This window comes from Eschrichtius robustus, chromosome 13 (genome assembly GCF_028021215.1).
Source record: "Eschrichtius robustus isolate mEscRob2 chromosome 13, mEscRob2.pri, whole genome shotgun sequence".
NCBI lineage: Eukaryota > Metazoa > Chordata > Mammalia > Artiodactyla > Eschrichtiidae > Eschrichtius > Eschrichtius robustus.
Window position 1 is genome coordinate 67,789,797 of NC_090836.1, and position 19,923 is coordinate 67,809,719.

The 19,923-nt window shown below is 34.6% G+C and overlaps 1 protein-coding gene across 10 annotated transcripts in view; it reads left to right on the forward strand.

The window, feature by feature from the left end:
* The window catches only part of PTPRQ (protein tyrosine phosphatase receptor type Q), a 260,044-nt gene that overhangs the window by 56,303 nt on the left and 183,818 nt on the right, over nucleotides 1-19,923 (forward strand). For all 10 annotated transcript variants that reach the window (XR_011076020.1, XM_068561270.1, XM_068561274.1 and 7 more), the window contains 7 exons: nucleotides 638-749; nucleotides 1,429-1,655; nucleotides 1,994-2,063; nucleotides 6,661-6,860; nucleotides 14,240-14,489; nucleotides 16,067-16,195; nucleotides 18,959-19,105. Coding sequence is in view for 9 of the 10 variants with exons in the window: in XM_068561270.1 (XP_068417371.1) it covers nucleotides 638-749; nucleotides 1,429-1,655; nucleotides 1,994-2,063; nucleotides 6,661-6,860; nucleotides 14,240-14,489; nucleotides 16,067-16,195; nucleotides 18,959-19,105 (1,135 nt within the window). In the remaining variant the exon portion in view is untranslated. The remainder of the gene's footprint in view (nucleotides 1-637; nucleotides 750-1,428; nucleotides 1,656-1,993; nucleotides 2,064-6,660; nucleotides 6,861-14,239; nucleotides 14,490-16,066; nucleotides 16,196-18,958; nucleotides 19,106-19,923) is intronic.

The window sequence follows — 19,923 nt, forward strand, 5'->3', positions numbered from 1 at the left end:
TGGACTGTTACCTTAGTAACGTCTGTGTCTCTTTTTTTAAGTCTACCCTGAACCTACAGCCAGCGATCCAAGGGTTCATGAATAGTTTAACAATGAAAGGGCAGAGCTATTGAGTAATCCACGCTCATTAATTGTGCACTTGCCAGGAGGATCTGTCTTTAAATCATTAATGCAGGCAACATTTCTCTCTAGAGCCATCAATGTGATTCCACTGCCTGAAAAATGTAATAATGATGGATTTTCTTATGATTTTCCTTTTACTTTTTATTGGAACTTCAGAGACACAGGTATTTTGTACACACCCTTAAATACCAGGGCTAAGCAATGGACTGTAATTTTCTTAAGACTCTTAAATAGTTGTTTCTTGTGACAATGAACTAGGATAGATAGAAATACTGATTTAGTCTTTGATAATGCAGTATGTTTTGTTAAGTTTTTGTTATCTGTTATTTGGTAAATAGTTATGTGATATAACAAATTTATATTTTACAGTGATAGGAAACATATTGTGATATCTTAAATAGTGCAGAGTTATGTCGTGAAGTGTTACTTTATTTTATTGATTGTGATAGATTTATGGTTTTAACTTTCTTGCTTTTCAGAATTTTAACACAATCACTTGCTTTTGGTGTTCCAGGGTGATGTTTCTAATGCTGTTCCTGGTACGCGGTATGATGTAACCATCTCTTCCATTTCTGCTACAACATACAGCTTACCTGTTAGTAGAACAGTGACAACGAATGTGACAAGTAAGTATATGTTTTCCTTTTGTTTTGTTTTTTTTTTTTTACAAAGTATTTGGAACCATTATAAATCTATTGGATGGAAATATTTACATTGGCTATATGTGCATTGTATGCATGAGAACAGTTTACTAATTAAAGCAAAATGGAAACTTAAGAAAGTGATCTGTTTAGAACCTGCGTTCTACTGGTTATCTTCCATTACTTTCAAAGAGCAAAGATAATTTTTCTATACTTGTTTGTGAAATGGATCAGAAACACTGTTAATGGTAACATTTAAATAATACAAAGCCATGAAAATAAACTCACTATAGTTGCTCTGAAAGAGTTATTCAGTTTGTAAGACTGGTTCCTGTTTTCTTAGTCTTTGTGTAAGCCTTGCATCAAGTAAATTTTTTTAAAAAATGATTTGGCATTAAAAGTATATTTGGCATGTAGTATTTAGTAGCATTCCGTTTTTTACATTCTTATAAAAGACTATTTTTGGTATTCCCCAAAGCATTTAATCTTTTTTTTTTTCTTGTGGTAGCAAAGCTCTAGGGAGGATAAACTTACACTTAGAAGACCGTTAGTCTTTGGGAACTTCAGAAGTCTACAATTTGTAGATATTTTTCTTACATATGATTGTGAAAATACAATAGTTGTTTGATTTTATAACAACATGAATTTTTTCCAAAAAAAATAGAACCAGGGCCTCCAGTCTTCCTAGCAGGGGAAAGAGTCGGATCTGCTGGGATTCTTCTGTCTTGGAATACACCACCTAATCCGAATGGAAGGATTATATCTTACATTGTAAAATATAAGGAAGTTTGTCCATGGATGCAAGCAGCGTATACACAAGTTAGAGCAAAGCCAGACAGTCTGGAAGTTCTTCTTACTAATCTTAATCCTGGAACAACATATGAAATCAAGGTAATTCTTTTGTAAATAGTTAGTATTAAAATATTCATTGATTTTAAAAGTGAAGGAGCTTTATCCCACCAGGTCAAGCCTTTGCAGCAAGTGACTGAAGAATGATCATCTGAGTCTTGGCCTCATTGCCTATCTGGGCTTTTAAAACTTGAACAAATTTTATAATCTCTTTTCATGTTTATGTGTATTTATATGATTTATTTTTCTTATTGTTATTGAACCTACTGACAGTCAGATCTTTATCATTTATCTTCTGGACAAATCAAAGTTTTATTATTTCAGATTCTGTTTAATTAGAGAGTATAAAGCTTGAATGTAATTCTTTTGGTCTATTCTAGGTTGCTGCTGAAAACAGTGCTGGCATTGGAGTGTTTAGTGACCCATTTCTCTTCCAAACTGCAGAAAGTGGTAATTTTCCTAAATCATTTATTCTGAATTAACTTCATTATGAGTTTTTGTCATTGAAAATAAATAGGGATATAAACAAAATCCAGCACTAAAATGCATAAAATTTTCAACAGCATGGCCATTCAATTACTTTTAGAGTCTTCTTGGATAGTAAATTCACTCATTAAAATGTATATTGTTCTTTCTGATTATAAAAACACTAAGTGTTATCTTAGAAAACTTTGGAAAAAGCAGAAATAAAAAAAACCCTAAATAAAAGTTATCCATGGCCCTGTTATATAAAAAATGCTTTTACCCTTTTGGTCCATTTCTGGCTGATCTTTTTTTTCCTATGAATATATGTCTTTGTGACTATATATTAGTAAAAGTAGGCTTGTGCCATTTATGCAAGTTTATAGCCTGCCTTTTCCTCTTAACATCAAATCATAAGTATTATTATGACATTAGACTTTTGGAAATACAGATTATAATGGTTATCATATTATTCCATAACATGCAATCATTACCAAACCAACTTAAGCTACCTCCATTCTCCCAATGGCTGAGAGGAAAAATGTGATATCATCCTGATTCGTCTCTCTCATAGTACGCTCTAATCTATCAACAAACCCTGCCAACATTATATCAAAATATATCCTGAATCTCACCCCTATTGTTAATCACCCTATGTAATCCATTATCATTTCTCCCCTGAACAATCGAAAGTCTCCTCACTGGTTTTCCTGTTTCCAGCTTACCTGCCTATAGTTTACTCTACCGACAAGAGCCACATAATCTTTTGAAACAGAAGCTAGACTATGTTACTTCTCTCCTCCTAAGATGGCTCCTGTCTTATTCAGAGCAAGAACCTAAGTCCTTCCCATGAGCTACAGTGCTCTGTATGCCCTTTCCCCTCTCTGACTTCATCTCTTACCTTTCTCCTCTCCCTCTGTCTACTCCAGCCATACTGATCTTCCATCTTAGGGTCTTTTCTCTTGCTATTCCCTCTGCCTGGAATACTCTTTCACTAAATATCTGTAGAACTCTCTCCCCAGGTGATCCAGATCTCACTTTACCTTTCCTGACTACACCTTCTAAAATAGCCCCTATTTCCTTCTGTCCATCTTTATTTCCAACAGATTTATTTTTCTCCATTGGACAAGCCTGACATGTAACACATTTACTTGCCTACTTTTTATTGTATGTATTAGCCTAGTAGAACATAAGCTTTGTGATAAAAATAAGTTGTTATGGAATGGAGGTAATTTTATTTATTTAGTAATTCAGCTGTTTATAATAGCAAACAGTCGGAACCAATAAATAGAAAAATGGCACAAAGAATGGCATCTCCAATCAATAGCAAATATTTTCTGTGGAGCTTATATTCTAGTGGGCTAAGATAAATAAATGAGTTACTAAGTAATATACTAGATTGGTGAGAAGTGCTATAAAAACAATTTCTGTAATTTTGTGCAACTATAAATGTTCTGTATAAAGATACAGATAAAGATAAAAATATCCAGTGGTTCACTGCCAAAGGGATACATTGAAATGGGCCCTGTATATCTAGAGGGGATTATGCAATTATAGTGTTAAACATGTGCCAAGCTTTATGGCCCAGTTTTTATTTGAGACCCCATCAAGAGAAGCATGTGAATACATGCTCTATGCCATAGAAAGAATTAAGATAAAATTCTAGAGTTTATTTAATATTAGAAATTAATGATTCATGAGGTCTTTTTCCTATTGATATTGACCCTACTGACATTCAGATTATTAGCACAACTAAAAATTGAGAAAATTATTATTTTAAATTAAATGTTCACTAGGATATAAAAGAAAAATTTATTACTTATGTTTTTAGCTTCAGGGAAAATAACTGGAATAATTTTTTAATGACTTACCAAATAGTTTGTTCTTTTTTTAAAACTCTCATCTTGATACAGCTTCTGATAAAGCCTGGTACATGCAGATTATGATTTCAACTTGACAGTATTTTAAACTTTATATATTTTATACTCTACTAACTGACATAATTTCTGGAGTTATTTGCTCTCTTGGCAAATTATAATTGGGACAGACTAGCACTCTAGGATGGCGTGAAAATAATACCGGAACAGAAGTTTCACTCTGTTTCTGACTTGCTGTGTTTTCTTGGGGAAATTACATAATCACATAATCAGTCTTGCCTTATCTTTTTTTTTAAAAAAAATGTTAGGTGGTAAAAATATAAACCTAAATTTAGTTAGATCAGTTATGTCCAAGTTTTCCCCCAAGGACTCCTTTTTATTATTTATGCTACACAGAACTAAATTTAAGGAAAATTTCTGTGGAATAAATAAATTGCATTTATTATTATTAAACCAGAAATAATTTCTTTCTCCATGAATAAAAATACTCCTAAAGTATAAAGTTAACCCATTATACCATACTGAGCTGATATCACATCCACAAGCACAAAAATCTCAACTTTCTTACTTCTCACACAACATTGTTTCAGACAAATGTAGAATTTTAGCTTTAAAATATTAGAAATATCTCTTGTACCTTCATTTTTAACTTGATGGATCCTTAGAAATGTAGAAGATTCTTTTAGAAGTCTCTATATTTGATTTAGAAAGGTTTTTTTTTTTCCTGGCTCAAGAATATGTATGTTTTGTATAGTATACACTTCGAAAAGTTTTAATTAGTTTCACATACTTATATATTTATGCAAGTCACTTGTTTAGCTATGCCCTCAAAGTGTGTGGAAGACTTATCTGAAAGGTGAAGTGATTTATAAACAGAATTTTTTGGTGCTTTAGTGTCAGATCTTTACTTGGACCAAGATGGATAAATTCACTATAAAAATCAAAAGATGATGGGATTTCGGTACCTAAAAATCCAGAAGTAGAAACTAGAATATTTAAAGTAGGGGAAGACCTGTCAGCTACAGAAAAGAGCCAGAATTAGTCTTCAGACACCACGAAGTCACAAAAGGAAAACATAAAGATTTTACTGAGGCAAAAATAGTGTAATTTTAAGTTAATAAAAATAACCTCTTTTTCACTAAATGTTGTTTAACAGATTTAATTAATTTTTATCTAAGATATTTTGTGTACTTTAAAAGATATTTTGAAATCATGTTTTGGAATGTAATAAAGGTTTGGTTACCTTGTAAATTCAAATTTCTCTACACTTGGGCAGTTCCTCATGATTGTTGTTAAGGCCGATTTGGAAACGTGCCAGCTTGTATGCAGTCTGTTATTGATATATATTTCAGGCATTCTTATAAAATTTGCATACATTAGATAAATAAGAAATTTAAAACAATGATTAAGATTAATGATAAAAGCTTTGATTCTTATAATTCCATAGCATCACGTATTTAACAAACTTTTTGCTTTATTATATTTATCCACTCAAAAGAAATTTTGGTGCTAAATCTTTAGTATCAGAGAGTTTTCATATTGTCATTGTCCTTCTTAAGCTTTAATTCCATTGATCAGTTTCTCTTGAAGAAAAAAATTTCTATCCATTATGACATCCATTATTAATGATTAATCATCTTCCCAAATTGTTGTATTTTACTTTTTTCCATTAAAATGCAGCTGTTGTTAAGTTTCTTAATTTCTGTTTAACTCATATCATTCACATACAGCTCTCTTACCCATTCACATACAGCTCTCCTGCCCAGGACCTAACTTTCTTATATACTTTATATGGCTTTCATTTACAAATCACATTTTGGTATTCTTCTCTACAATGTATACCTAAACTCTGGTTATTTGATTTCTCAATACTAGGCACTTCTACTATCATTTATATTGTTTTACCCCAAACATCTTGTTTTGTTTTTATTTCTTTCAATAGTGACTTGTCATAGTTGTTCTATATTCTAAAGGACCTTGATTATTTACTCTACTTGGTCAATTTTGCATAATTAACCTTGAATTAATAAGTATCATTTTTCTTCACTCTGGCCTCATGTTTATCTCATTCCAACTAAGATAGTATATAGCTTATTATTATGCAGATTATTAATAATTAATAACAAAGTATCATGAATTCTGATGAAAGTTGATTTTGAGGGTATATGAAAGTCAAAATATAATAACCACAATCAATTGGGTGGTATCCATTTTATATTAGACACTAAATATTTACATACATTCTAGAAATGTGCTTTTTGATGCAAATGGTTGTATAATTGTTTGAATTTGCCACTTCTTCATTATCTAAGGAATTTATGTAATTCCAAAGTATTTCAGAAAGTAAGATATTCATTATTCAAATTTCTATAACAACAAACAACTATTGACTGAATATTTTTTCAGACTTATTTGAAATAGTTTATTGATGGATGTATTGGCCAAATAATCCTGAAGTAAATCTTATGTGCCTCTTAAACACAACTCTATGGGCCCAATTTCCAGTTCTTTATTTTAGGCAAAAGTCAATTCAAAAAGTATACCCAAGTATATATTTCAAAAAGTATTACCCAAGTAGATTTTATACAATGTATTATACATTTAATTTCATATAACATGGGATATGTAACATCCCAAAGTTATATAAATGCCATTCTAATTTTTATAACAATGTTTTTCCTCTCCTTCAATCCCTCTCACTTCCCCAGCTCCAGGAAAAGTGGTGAATCTCACAGTCGAAGCCTTTAACTATTCAGCAGTAAGCCTGATTTGGTATTTACCTCGGCAACCAAATGGCAAAATTACCAGCTTCAAGATTAGTGTCAAACATGCCAGAAGTGGGATAGTAGTGGAAGATGTTTCAATCAGAGTAGAGGACATTTTGACCGGGAGATTGCCAGAATGTATTGTAAGTATCATGAAACATCTTCTATGTCTCAAAAATTTTAGGTAAATTACATCTTGAAGTTTTGGTAAAATTTCCATTTTACCAAAATGATTCTTAGCTATTTGATTACTTATAGTATCATATGATATACAATTGGCTGTAGTCAAGGCAGAGTAAGAGAAAGGTTTGAGAATTCAGCAGTGAGATGTCAGATCACTTAGGGAGCTCTGGAAAGACTACATGATAGGCATGGCATTTGTGATAGGCCTTGGAGTAACGATAGGTGGAGATTATGTGGAGGTAGAGGATACTTTATAAGCCCTGAAGTAGGAAATCGTAGGATATCACTGGAAAAAAGATAATACTTCCGTGTGACAGGAGAGGAGGGGAGGGGAATAGTCAAGGTTAAGTTTGTGGAAGTAGATTGTTTTTGTTGTGTATATCTTTAGTGAAGAGTTTGTTACTACTCTAGTCATAGATGGGAAATCCCTGGAAGTACTGTAATAATGCTTTTTTTTTTTTTTTAGATTTCTTTTTTTATTTTTATTTTTATTTTTATTTTTTTTAACATCTTTATTGAAATATAATTGCTTTACAATGGTGTGTTAGTTTCTGCTTTATAACAAAGTGAATCAGTTATACATATACATATGTTCCCATATCTCTTCCCTCTTGCATCTCCCTCCCTCCCACCCTCCCTATCCCACCCCTCTAGGTGGTCACAAAGCACCGAGCTGATCTCCGTGCTATGCGGCTGCTTCCCACTAGCTATCTATTTTACATTTGGTAGTGTATATATGTCCATGACACTCTCTCACCCTGTCACATCTCACCCCTCCCCCTCCCCATATCCTCAAGTCCATTCTTTAGTAGGTCTGTGTCTTTATTCCCGTCTTGCCACTAGGTTCTTCATGGCCTTTTTTTTTTTTTTTTTTTCTCCTTAGATTCCGTATATATGTGTTAGCATACTGTATTTGTTTTTCTCTTTCTGACTTACTTCACTCTGTATGACAGACTCTAACTCCATCCACCTCATTACAAATACCTCCATTTCATTTCTTTTTATGGCTGAGTAATATTCCATTGTATATATGTGCCACATCTTCTTTATCCATTCATCCAATGATGGACACTTAGGTTGCTTCCATGTCCTGGCTATTGTAAATAGAGCTGCAGTGAACATTTTGGTACATGACTCTTTTTGAATTATGGTTTTCTCAGGGTATATGCCCAGTATTGGGATTGCTGGGTCGTATGGTAGTTCTATTTGTAGTTTTTTAAGGAACCTCCATACTGTTCTCCATAGTGGCTGTATCAATTTACATTCCCACCAACAGTGCAAGAGGGTTCCCTTTTCTCCACACCCTCTCCAGCATTTATTGTTTCTAGATTTTTTGATGATGGTCATTCTGACCGGTGTGAGATGATACCTCATTGTAGTTTTGATTTGCATTTCTCTAATGATTAATGATGTTGAGCATTCTTTCATGTGTCTGTTGGCCATCTGTATATCTTCTTTGGAGAAATGTCTATTTAGGTCTTCTGCCCATTTTTGGATTGGGTTGTTTGTTTTTTTGTTATTGAGCTGCATGAACTGCTTGTAAATCTTGGAGATTAATCCTTTGTCAGTTGCTTCATTTGCAAATATTTTCTCCCATTCTGAGGGTTGTCTTTTGGTCTTGCTTATGGTTTCCTTTGCTGTGCAAAAGCTTTTAAGTTTCATTAGGTCCCATTTGTTTATTTTTGGTTTTATTTCCATTTCTCTAGGAGCTGGGTCAAAAAGGATCTTACTGCGATTTATGGCATAGAGTGTTCGGCCTATGTTTTCCTCTAAGAGTTTGATAGTGTCTGGCTTTACACTTAGGTCTTTAATCCATTTTGAGTTTATTTTTGTGTATGGTGTCAGGGAGTGTTCTAATTTCATACTTTTACATGTACCTGTCCAATTTTCCCAGCACCACTTATTGAAGAGGCTGTCTTTTCTCCACTGTATATGCTTGCCTCCTTTATCAAAGATAAGGTGACCATATGTGCGTGGGTTTATCTCTGGGCTTTCTATCCTGTTCCATTGATCTATATTTCTGTTTTTGTGCCAGTACCAAACTGTCTTGATTACTGTAGCTTTGTAATATAGTCTGAAGTCAGGGAGCCTGATTCCTCCACCTTCATTTTTCGTTCTCAAGATTGCTTTGGCTATTTGGGGTCTTTTGTGTTTCCATACAAATTGTGAAATTTTTTGTTCTAGTTCTGTGAAAAATGCCAGTGGTAGTTTGATAGGGATTGCATTGAATCTGTAGATTGCTTTGGGTAGTCGAGTCATTTTCACAATGTTGATTCTTCCAATCCAAGAACATGGTATATCTCTCCATCTATTTGTATCATCTTTAATTTCTTTCATCAGTGTCCTATAATTTTCTGCATACAGGTCTTTTGTCTCCTTAGGTAGGTTTATTCCTAGATATTTTATTCTTTTTGTTGCAATGGTAAACGGGAGTGTTTTCTTTTTTTAAAAAATTTTATTTATTTATTTATTTATTTATTTATTTATGGCTGTGTTGGGTCTTCATTTCTGTGCGAGGGCTTTCTCTAGTTGCGGCAAGCGGGGGCCACTCTTCATCACGGTGCGCAGGCCTCTCACCATCGCGGCCTCTCTTGTTGCAGAGCACAGACTCCAGACACGCAGGCTCAGCAGTTGTGGCTCACGGGCCCAGTTGCTCCACGGCATGTGGGATCTTCCCAGACCAGGGCTCGAACCCGTGTCCCCTGCATTGGCAGGCAGATTCTCAACCACTGCGCCACGAGGGAAGCCCGGGAGTGTTTTCTTAATTTCACTTTCAGATTTTTCATCATTAGTATATAGGAATGCAAGAGATTTCTGTGCATTAATTTTGTATCCTGCTACTTTACCAAATTCATTGATTAGCTCTAGGAGTTTTCTGGTGGCAGTTTTAGGATTCTCTATGTATAGTATCATGTCATCTGCAAACAGTGACAGCTTTACTTCTTCTTTTCCAATTTGGATTCCTTTTATTTCTTTGTCTTCTCTGATTGCTGTGGCTAACACTTCCAAAACTATGTTGAATAATAGTGGTGAGAGTGGGCAACCTTGTGTTGTTCCTGATCTTAGTGGAAATGGTTTCAGTTTTTCAGCATTGAGGACGATGTTGGCTGTGGGTTTGTCATATATGGCCTTTATTATGTTGAGAAAAGTTCCCTCTATGCCTACTTTCTGCAGGGCTTTTATCATAAATGAGTGTTAAATTTTGTCGAAAGCTTTCTCTGCATCTATTGAGATGATCATATGGTTTTTCTCCTTCAATTTGTTAATATGATGTATCACGTTGATTGGTTGTGTATATTGAAGAATCCTTGCATTCCTGGAATAAACCCCACTTGATCATGGTGTGTAATCCTTTTAATGTGCTGTTGGATTCTGTTTGCTAGTATTTTGTTGAGGATTTTTGCATCTATGTTCATCAGTGATATTGGCCTGTAGTTTTCTTTCTTTGTGACATCTTTGTCTGGTTTTGGTATCAGGGTGATGGTGGCCTCGTAGAATGAGTTTGGGAGTGTTCCTCCCTCTGCAATATTTTGGAAGAGTTTGAGAAGGATAGGTGTTAGCTCTTCTCTAAGTGTTTGATAGAATTCGCCAGTGAAGCCATCTGGTCCTGGGCTTTTGTTTGTTGGAAGATTTTTAATCACAGTTTCAATTTCAGTGCTTGTGATTGGTCTGTTCATATTTTCTATTTCTTCCTGGTTCAGTCTCGGTAGGTTGTGCATTTCTAAGAATCTGTCCATTTCTTCCAAGTTGTCCATTTTATTGGCATAGAGTTGCTTGTAGTAATCTCTCATGATCGTTTGTATTTCTGCAGTGTCACTTGTTACTTCTCCTTTTTCATTTCTAATTCTATTGATTTGAGTCTTCTCCCTTTTTCTCTTGATGAGTCTGGCTAATGGTTTATCAATTTTGTTTATCTTCTCGAAGAACCAGCTTTTAGTTTCATTGATTTTTGCTATTGTTTCCTTCATTTCTTTTTCATTTATTTCTGATCTGATCTTTATGATTTCTTTCCTTCTGCTAGCTTTGGGGTTTTTTTGCTCTTCTTTCTCTAATTGCTTTAGGTACAATGTTAGGTTGTTTATTCGAGATGTTTCCTGTTTTTTGATGTAGGCTTGTATTGCTATAAACTTCCCTCTTAGAACAGCTTTTGCTGCATCCCATAGGTTTTGGGTCGTCGTGTCTCCATTGTCATTTGTTTCTAAGTATTTTTTGATTTCCCCTTTGGTTTCTTCAGTGATCACTTCGTTATTAAGTAGTGTATTGTGTAGCCTCCATGTGTTTGTATTTTTTACAGGTCTTTTCCTGTAATTGATATCTAGTCTCATAGTGTTGTGGTCGGAAAAGATACTTGATACGATTTCAATTTTCTTAAATTTACCAAGGCTTGATTTGTGACCCAAGATATGATCTATCCTGGAGAATGTTCCATGAGCACTTGAGAAAAATGTGTATTCTGTTGTTTTTGGGTGGAATGTCCTATAAATATCAATTAAATCCATCTTGTTTAATGTATCATTTAAAGCTTGTGTTTCCTTATTTATTTTCATTTTGGATGATCTGTCCATTGGTGAAAGTGGGGTGTTAAAGTCCCCTACTATGAGTGTGTTACTGTCGACTTCCCCTTTTATGGCTGTTAGTATTTGCCTTATGTATTGAGGTGCTCCTATGTTGGGTGCATAAATATTTACAATTGTTATACCTTCCTCTTGGATCGATCCCTTGATCATTATATAGTATCCTTCTTTGTCTTTTGTAATAGTCTTTATTTTAAAGTCTATTTTGTCTGATATGAGAATTGCTACTCCAGCTTTCTTTTGATTTCCATTTGCATGGAATATCTTTTTCCATCCCCTCACTTTCAGTCTGTATGTGTCTCTAGGTGTGAAGTGGGTCTCTTGTAGACAGCATATATATGGGTCTTGTTTTTGTATCCATTCAGCCAGTCTGTGTCTTTTGGTGGGAGCATTTAATCCATTTACATTTAAGGTAATTATTGATATGTATGTTCCTATTCCCATTTTCTTAAATATTTTGTGTTTGTTATTGTAGGTGTTTTCCTTCTCTTGTGTTTCTTGCCTAGAGAAGTTCCTTTAGCATTTGTTGTAAAGCTGGTTTGGTGGTGCTGAACTCTCTCAGCTTTTGCTTGTCTGTAAAGGTTTTAATTTCTCCATCAAATCTGAATTAGATCCTTGCTGGGTAGAGTAACCTTGGTTGTAGGTTTTTCTCCTTCATGACTTTAAGTATATCCTGCCACTCCCTTCTGGCTTGCAGAGTTTCTGCTGAAAGATCAGCTGTTAACCTTATGGGGATTCCCTTGTGTGTTATTTGTTGTTTTTCCCTTGCTGCTTTTAATATGTTTTCTTTATATTTAATTTTTGATAGTTTGATTAATATGTGTCTTGGCGTGTTTCTCCTTGGATTTATCCTGTATGGGACTCTCTGTGCTTCCAGGACTTGATTAACTATTTCCTTTCCCATATTAGGGAAGTTTTCAACTATAATCTCTTCAAATATTTTCTCAGTCCCTTTCTTTTTCTCTTCTTCTTCTGGGACCCCTATAATTCGAATGTTGGTGCGTTTAATGTTGTCCCAGAGGTCTCTGAGACTGTCCTCAGTTCTTTTCATTCTTTTTTCTTTATTCTGCTCTGCAGTAGTTATTTCCACTATTTTATCTTCCAGGTCACTTATCCGTTCTTCTGCCTCAGTTATTCTGCTATTGATCCCGTCTAGAGTATTTTTAATTTCATTTATTGTGTTTTTCATCATTGCTTGGTTTCTCTTTAGTTCTTCTACATCCTTGTTAAATGTTTCTTGCATTTTGTGTATTCTATTTCCAAGATTTTGGATCATCTTTACTATCATTATTCTGAATTCTTTTTCAGGTAGACTGCCTATTTCCTCTTCATTTGTTAGGTCTGGTGTGTTTTGACCCTGCTCCTTCACCTGCTGTGTGGTTTTTTGTCTTCTCATTTTCCTTATCTTACTGTGTCTGGGGTCTCCTTTTCACAGGCTGCAGGTTCGTAGTTCCCGTTGTTTTTGGTATCTATCCCCAGTGGCTAAGGTTGGTTCAGTGGGTTGTGTAGGCTTCCTGGTGGAGGGGACTAGTGCCTGTGTTCTGGTGGATGAGGTTGGATCTGGTCTTTCTGGTGGGCACGTCCACGTCTGGTGGTGTGTTTTGGGGTGTCTGTGGCCTTATTATGATTTTAGGCAGCCTCTCTGCTAATGGATGGGGCTGTGTTCGTGTCTTGCTAGTTGTTTGGCATAGGGTGTCCAGCACTGTAGCTTGCTGGTCGTTGAGTGAAGCTGGGTCTTGATGTTGAGATGGAGATCTCTGAGAGATTTTTGCCGTTTGGTATTACGTGGAGCTGGGAGGTCTCTTGTGGACCAGTGTCCTGAAGTTGGCTCTCCCACCTCAGAGGCACAGCCCTGATGCCTGGCTGGAGCACCAAGAGCCTTTCATCCACACGGCTCAGAATAAAAGGGAGAAAAAAATAGAAAGAAAGAGGATAAAATAAAATAAAATAAAGCTTTTGGGAGGTCTGACGTCTCCTGCCAGCGTTCAGTGGGTGTTCTGTAGGAGCAGTTCCACGTGTAGATGTATTTCTACTGTATCTGTGGGAAGGAAGGTGATCTCCGCATCTTACTCTTCCATCATCTTGCCCCAAGTCTCTAATAATGCTTTTTTAAAGTTAATATTGGTTATCTTTGTGATATTATTGATGAGAAAACAACCAAAATTACTTTTCTTTTAAATGCTTTAAGTTGTAGAAGTCACAAAATTTTTTTTTAATTTAGATATCTAATACACATAAACACATATACACATGTGCCCATATACACACAAACACATGTTCTATGAGCTTTGTCTTTTGAATACTGTTGCAGAAAAAATGATCATAACGGTAAGAAAGCGACATTATGTTTGAAATTTCACAGTAGGGAAAACATTTCATCTCTTTGGCTCTTGCACTTTTAATATGAATTTTTAAAATTCTTAAAATGATTTTGCTATAGTTATACCTTTATTCAAAGCCACATGAAATCCTACTTATAAGAAAGATTAAGGTGTAAAGAATGCAGTAAATACATTCTGTTCTAAAACTGTGGACAATGGTATTGATGGAATAACTTTAGACAGTAAGTGGGTATAATTAAAATCTAGCAGATTTGTCTGTAGCTATAATGGGTAAGTGAATCTGTTAAACTCTTACCCAATCATACACATACACACACAAATTAAGAATAATATTTGTAGTATAAAGAAAAAATGAATTACCCTTATCATTGCCATCAAGTGATACCACATTATTTTCCCACTGATGTTTATTTTTTTCACTAGGAGAATAATGAATCCTTTTTATGGAGTACAACCAGCCCTTCTCCAACCCTCGGGAGGGTGACACCTCCATCACGTACCACCTACCCATCGAGCATGTTGCCCGGGAGGAAGATTAGCTCTGTGTGGAAAGAACCTATCAGTTTTGTAGTGACACATTTACAACCTTATACGACGTATCTTTTTGAAGTTTCTGCTGTTACAACTGAAGCAGGTTATATTGATAGTACGATTGTCAGAACACCAGAATCAGGTATGGTTTCTTTCTTTCTTTTTTTTTTTGGTAGGAAAAGAAGTTAAATTATTCATAGAATAACCTTTCATTTTTTTCATGTAGATATTTTTGTTAAAACCTTCCTTCCCTTTCAGTAACTTTTTTTGCCCTAATAACAGATAATAGGTATCCCTTCTGGAGCATCTTCAATTCCAATACTCTTTTACATAAGCATCTAAAATGAGAAAGGAGATTTGAGAGAAGAGACTCCTGAGCTAATAGCCTTGATCTTAAGATCAGCTTTTATCATTCTGTGACCCCAGCAATTTTTCGTAATCATCCTGTCCTTCATCTTCTATAGTCATGTGTAGATGACTTCTCTCACTGATATTGCTATTGCCAGATGTGGAGATAACACCTGCAGTAGCAGAAATATCATGCGATTAACATTCAGCATCAGATAAAAACAGTAGTTAAAAAATACCTACCTGTATCCTCTTTGTATTTCAGTTTCCTTTTGTGAAAAATGGAGACAGTAATAGTATCTTCCTTATGGAGATGGTGTTAGTACTAAATGAGTATGATTAGATATTATTATTACTACTAAATTCTAAGAGTACATATTTCTAGGTATGGTATTTATATATTTAATTATAATATGTCAGCATCCATATATACACATATATATATATAGACAAACACATCTAAACATACTACATAATGCCATACTAAATATATGGTATCAGAAATTCAGTTGGATTGATGATTTTTAAGGCTACTGGAAATTATTACTTGTAGGGTAATTTCACTTAAGCATAGTATTTTTTTCTGATTACATAGGTGTCATTTAAGTACATGTAAATTTGAAGATTTTTCTTGAATTAAACATCTTTGAATCAGACCATTTCCTCTTCCATACTCCTTACTTATTTTCATGCAAAAAAAGAAAGAAAGAATTTCATGAAGGTCACACAAAGTGAAATTTGGTAGACAAGAACTTTGTTTTAAAAAATATTTGGAATGTTTCATTTCAATTAAAAGAAAGTTTTTTTTTTTAAATATAGAAACATCTATGAAAAAGACTATTTTTAAATAGCATTATTATTTTTATATGTTACCAATGTTACATTAGAATATAGGTTATAAATTTCCTCTCAGAGCCAAATACAGATATTGATATAAAAAGTAAAATCACTGCCAACAGATTCTGAAGGTTGAGTTATTTCTTTGCCCCTTCCACCTGTGTACACCAGAGGGAGAGCTTTTATCAAGCCAGATGCCCAGGGCTTGTTGAATGCAATACGTATAAATGCTTCAAGACAATGTAAGTGTGCAATGAGCTATATAGGAATAAAACACCCTGTGCAATCATATACAGCATTAAGTAAAAATAGTAATTGTTGCAAATAAGGAGTTTATCTAATGGTCCACCACTTATTCAAATTCTTCAATTATAGCCTATCTTTTCTTTTTGTAGGTTGAAAAAACAAACACTTTACTGTGTGACCTTTTATTTTTTCTCTGATTCTGTGTTTTATTTTGTGTATTTAATAAGGTGCTTTTAAATTTTAAATATATATCTATTATTTATTCATTTTTTTCTGTAATCATTTTAGTGCCTGAAGGACCACCACAAAACTTTGTAACAGGTAACATTACAGGGAAGTCCTTTTCAGTTTCATGGGACCCACCAACTACAGTTACAGGAAAATTTAGTTACAGAGTTGAATTATATGGACCATCAGGTAAGTCTTAGTTTTGTGTTTACCTTTTGGAGTAAGAATTATATAAAATATGTTACTGTGATCAAACTTTTAAAAAGTATTTAACTGTTTTTAAAAGACCCTGTAGTTGAAGCAAACAGTAAAAAAGTAATAAGGAAGTGAGGCCCTTTGAACTTTTTGTTTAAAATCATAAATAAGTATAAGGAGGGTAAAACATTGTCCATGTTCCATATTTCATGACAAGGAGCTGAAAGACCAAAGGATAACCCCTCAAGAAGAGAAGTATTAGAGGAGATACATGTCTTCACATATTTGAACAGGAAGACCTTGATTTACTCTGATTGCAAATATATGAAGAACAATGGGCTTCGGTTATATTAAATCAGATTTCTGCTTAGAAGAAAGAGACTATTTCTAATAATTGGGCTCTCTAAAAGTAATATGGGCAACTTCATAATGTAGCGAGTTCACCATCTTTATGAACAAGGAGGAGCTGGACATCGACTTGTCGAATATTTTAAGAGGTTCAAATACTATATTAGTATAAGTTAATTAAGTAAACTCTACAATTCTTTCATAATCTGCATTCTATGGTTCTATGAAATAAGTTTATTTCAGATAGTAATGAAATAACATAAACTCACATATTATCATTTATTTGGAAGAGTGGAAAAATCGACAAATGTCCGAATTATTCATTTGGGAACTTCTAGGAATCTATCATGAAACACATGAGTAAACTTTATTTCTCATCCCTGAGTACCTTATGCTCCTAAAATTCTGAAATATTTGCAGGCCTAAAGATATGGTAGTCTGTTTTTCCCCCTCCCTCCTCAATACATAGACACACATGGATACCCAAACATACCTTTTCTATCGGTACTATTTTACAAAATTTTGACAAAGTACTCTTGTATCTGTGAGGCTGGTAAGTCAAGAGAATGTATTTAGTAACTATCGAATTTAGCAACCTGGAAGTCATTAGCGATCTTATCGAGAGCAGTTATGATGGAGTATGTGGGGTAAATGCCTGCTTGGAGTAGACTGAAGAGAGAATGGGAGAAGAGAATTGGAGCAGTGGGTAATGGACAACTCTTGAGTTCTGCTGCAAAGTGAAGCAGTGAATGGAAGTGGGTAGTGGGGGTGAGGGGTAAGCAGCATCGACAGGTTTTCTTTTCAGAGGGAACAAACAAAGCATGTTTGTTTGCTGATGGGAATAAATTTAAAAAAGGATATGTTGATGATATAAGAAAGGCAGGAATTATTGGAAAGATATCTTTGTGTAGGCAGAAAATGAGATCTTTTGCTCAAATGTAGGGATTGGTTTGAGATAAGAATCCAGATGGTTTATCCATTGTAACAGGTTATAAGGCAGAGTCTGTGGGTGCAGATGCTGTAAATAGGTACTTGCGTTGGTGGGAGTATGTGGCACATGTCTTCTGAATGATTAATTTTTCCAGTTAATCAACTGGGAAGAAAAAGTGTAAATATTCATCTAGAAGAGTAGAGAGTGACTGTACTACTGAAGTTAAGTAAGGTGCTGAGTACCATTTAGGGCTCATTTGAAGTGCGGTAATGAATAAAGTGATACCAGTCAGAGTGGATTTGTTTTTTTCTCCAGTTCCCTTCAACAAGAGAGGGCTTATGTAAGGCAGTGTTTATTACTGACAATGACACTGAGGCTGGATAAAGAGTAGACATCAAGTGGTGAGGAACCAAACAAAATAAAGTAGGTGGTAAGATCAATGGATTGGAGGTCCCGAAGAATTGTTGGTTCTGGCTTCTAGAGTAGTGATCAGGAGACAGGAAGTGTGGTCAGAGACAGCTGCATGAAATTGAGATAATTTAGGATTTGCAGTTATTGGTAATAGCGATGTCTATTATGACTGTGAGGGAGTGGCTGAGATCAGGTGGAGGACTAGATTATTTAAGGAGAGCTTGAAGTAGTTTAAGGATGATCTCTAAGGATATTGAAATCACCACAAATTAAGATGGTAGCATTGAAGAAAATGCCATTGAAGCAGGAGCTAAACCATCCAGAATGAGAGTGAGTGACCCTGGGGTCCACAGATCACTACAACAATGAGAGTCAGTGGATGTCACCGATGGCATGAGAGCTGAAGCTGTGGGCTTTTCTAAGGAGGAGCTAGAATTGTCTAAGAGCAAAGAGGAGCAAGGAGAACACATGCCACACCTGCCCGCCTAGTCGCTTGAGGGCTGCGGGGAAAAATCAGTCACCACCATTCAGGGTGGCTGTAGGGAACAGAAGCAGTGGTCTCAGGGGAGAGCTAGGTTTCAGTTAGAAGGGGAAAAGACTATTCAGAGATAAAGTTGAGGATTTAAGGAATTTTGATGATGGCCCAGTTAAGAAATTTTGCTCAGAAGCTAAGCTACAGAAATTTTCTAAATATATCTTTTTATAGACGATAGTGAGAATATTTAGCATTTTAATCGAATGAATTTGAGTATCAAACACTGTCACTGTTTTTATATTGGTAGAACCTAATGTGTTCATTTTAACTATGTCAAAAAATAACACTATGGTTCAATAGGGCTTTATATAAAAGTAATTTTAAGTACTGCGAGATTTTCATTTTTTTTCCATTTTAAATAAATTGACACCAGTGTGATACTAAGCTAAATGTTTAAGATATATTCACTTTTAAAATTGTAATAGTGAATGTTAGTGCATAGGTTAACACTTTAATTGCTCTATACTTAAATGTAAGAATGATTACATGCTTGAAGAGTAAATAATCCACAATTATCTTTTGCTTTTTGCAGGTCAGATTTTGGATAATAGCACAAAAGACCTTAAGTTTGCATTCACTAATCTAACACTATTTACAAAGTATGACGTGTGTGTTGCGGCTGAAACCAGTGCAGGGATTGGACCCAAGTCAAATATTTCAGTATTCACTCCTCCAGGAGGTAAGAACGCCTCCTCTAGTGTGTTAATGAGAATTTTATTGCATCGGTTAAACATTGTATTAGAAGCTATTTGGTTGATATTTACCTAATTCATGTTATTTCCTTATCAGATTACTACCTAGTACATTCTGAACATGTGTTCCTTAGAACACTAAACCCATAGCATGCTTCATAATAAGAGGGACCAAAGATCAAGTAAACATTATAGGAAACGTTACATGCAGTATCAGCCTGCATAATTCACAATGAATAGTACTGGCAAAATCTCAAGAATACTTAAACAAATGAACACATTTAACATGGTTTAAACCACATTATTTAATGTTGACTCTATCTTCCCACAAAATAACGTTCAGAGAAATCCACGTATCCCACAATGCCTATAACAAAGTATATTTATAATCAAAAGGATATTCTAAGGAAGTGAGGATTTCTGGAAGGTGCATAATATAAATTTACCAGAATATACTGAAATTATTTTTAAAAGTTTCTCCTGAAGAAATTTTTTATTTGTATATATTAAACGTCACAGTCTAAGGCAAACTGTAGTGTTTAAAAAAATGTTACCATGCCATTTCACAACCTGTTTTCTGGGCCCACACCAAACTTGCTCAATGCCTTCATTTCTATTTAGATATTGTAATTATTTAGGAGAATACAATAATTTTTTTACAGTCACACTAACACTTGAAAAAGTTTTCAGATTTTGTTTGTGTGATAGCTAACATACAGTAATTTGTGAATTAAGTACACAGTGTGCACACATGCACGTGCATACACACACACGAGGCTGGGCATACCTTCATCAGATAAATCAT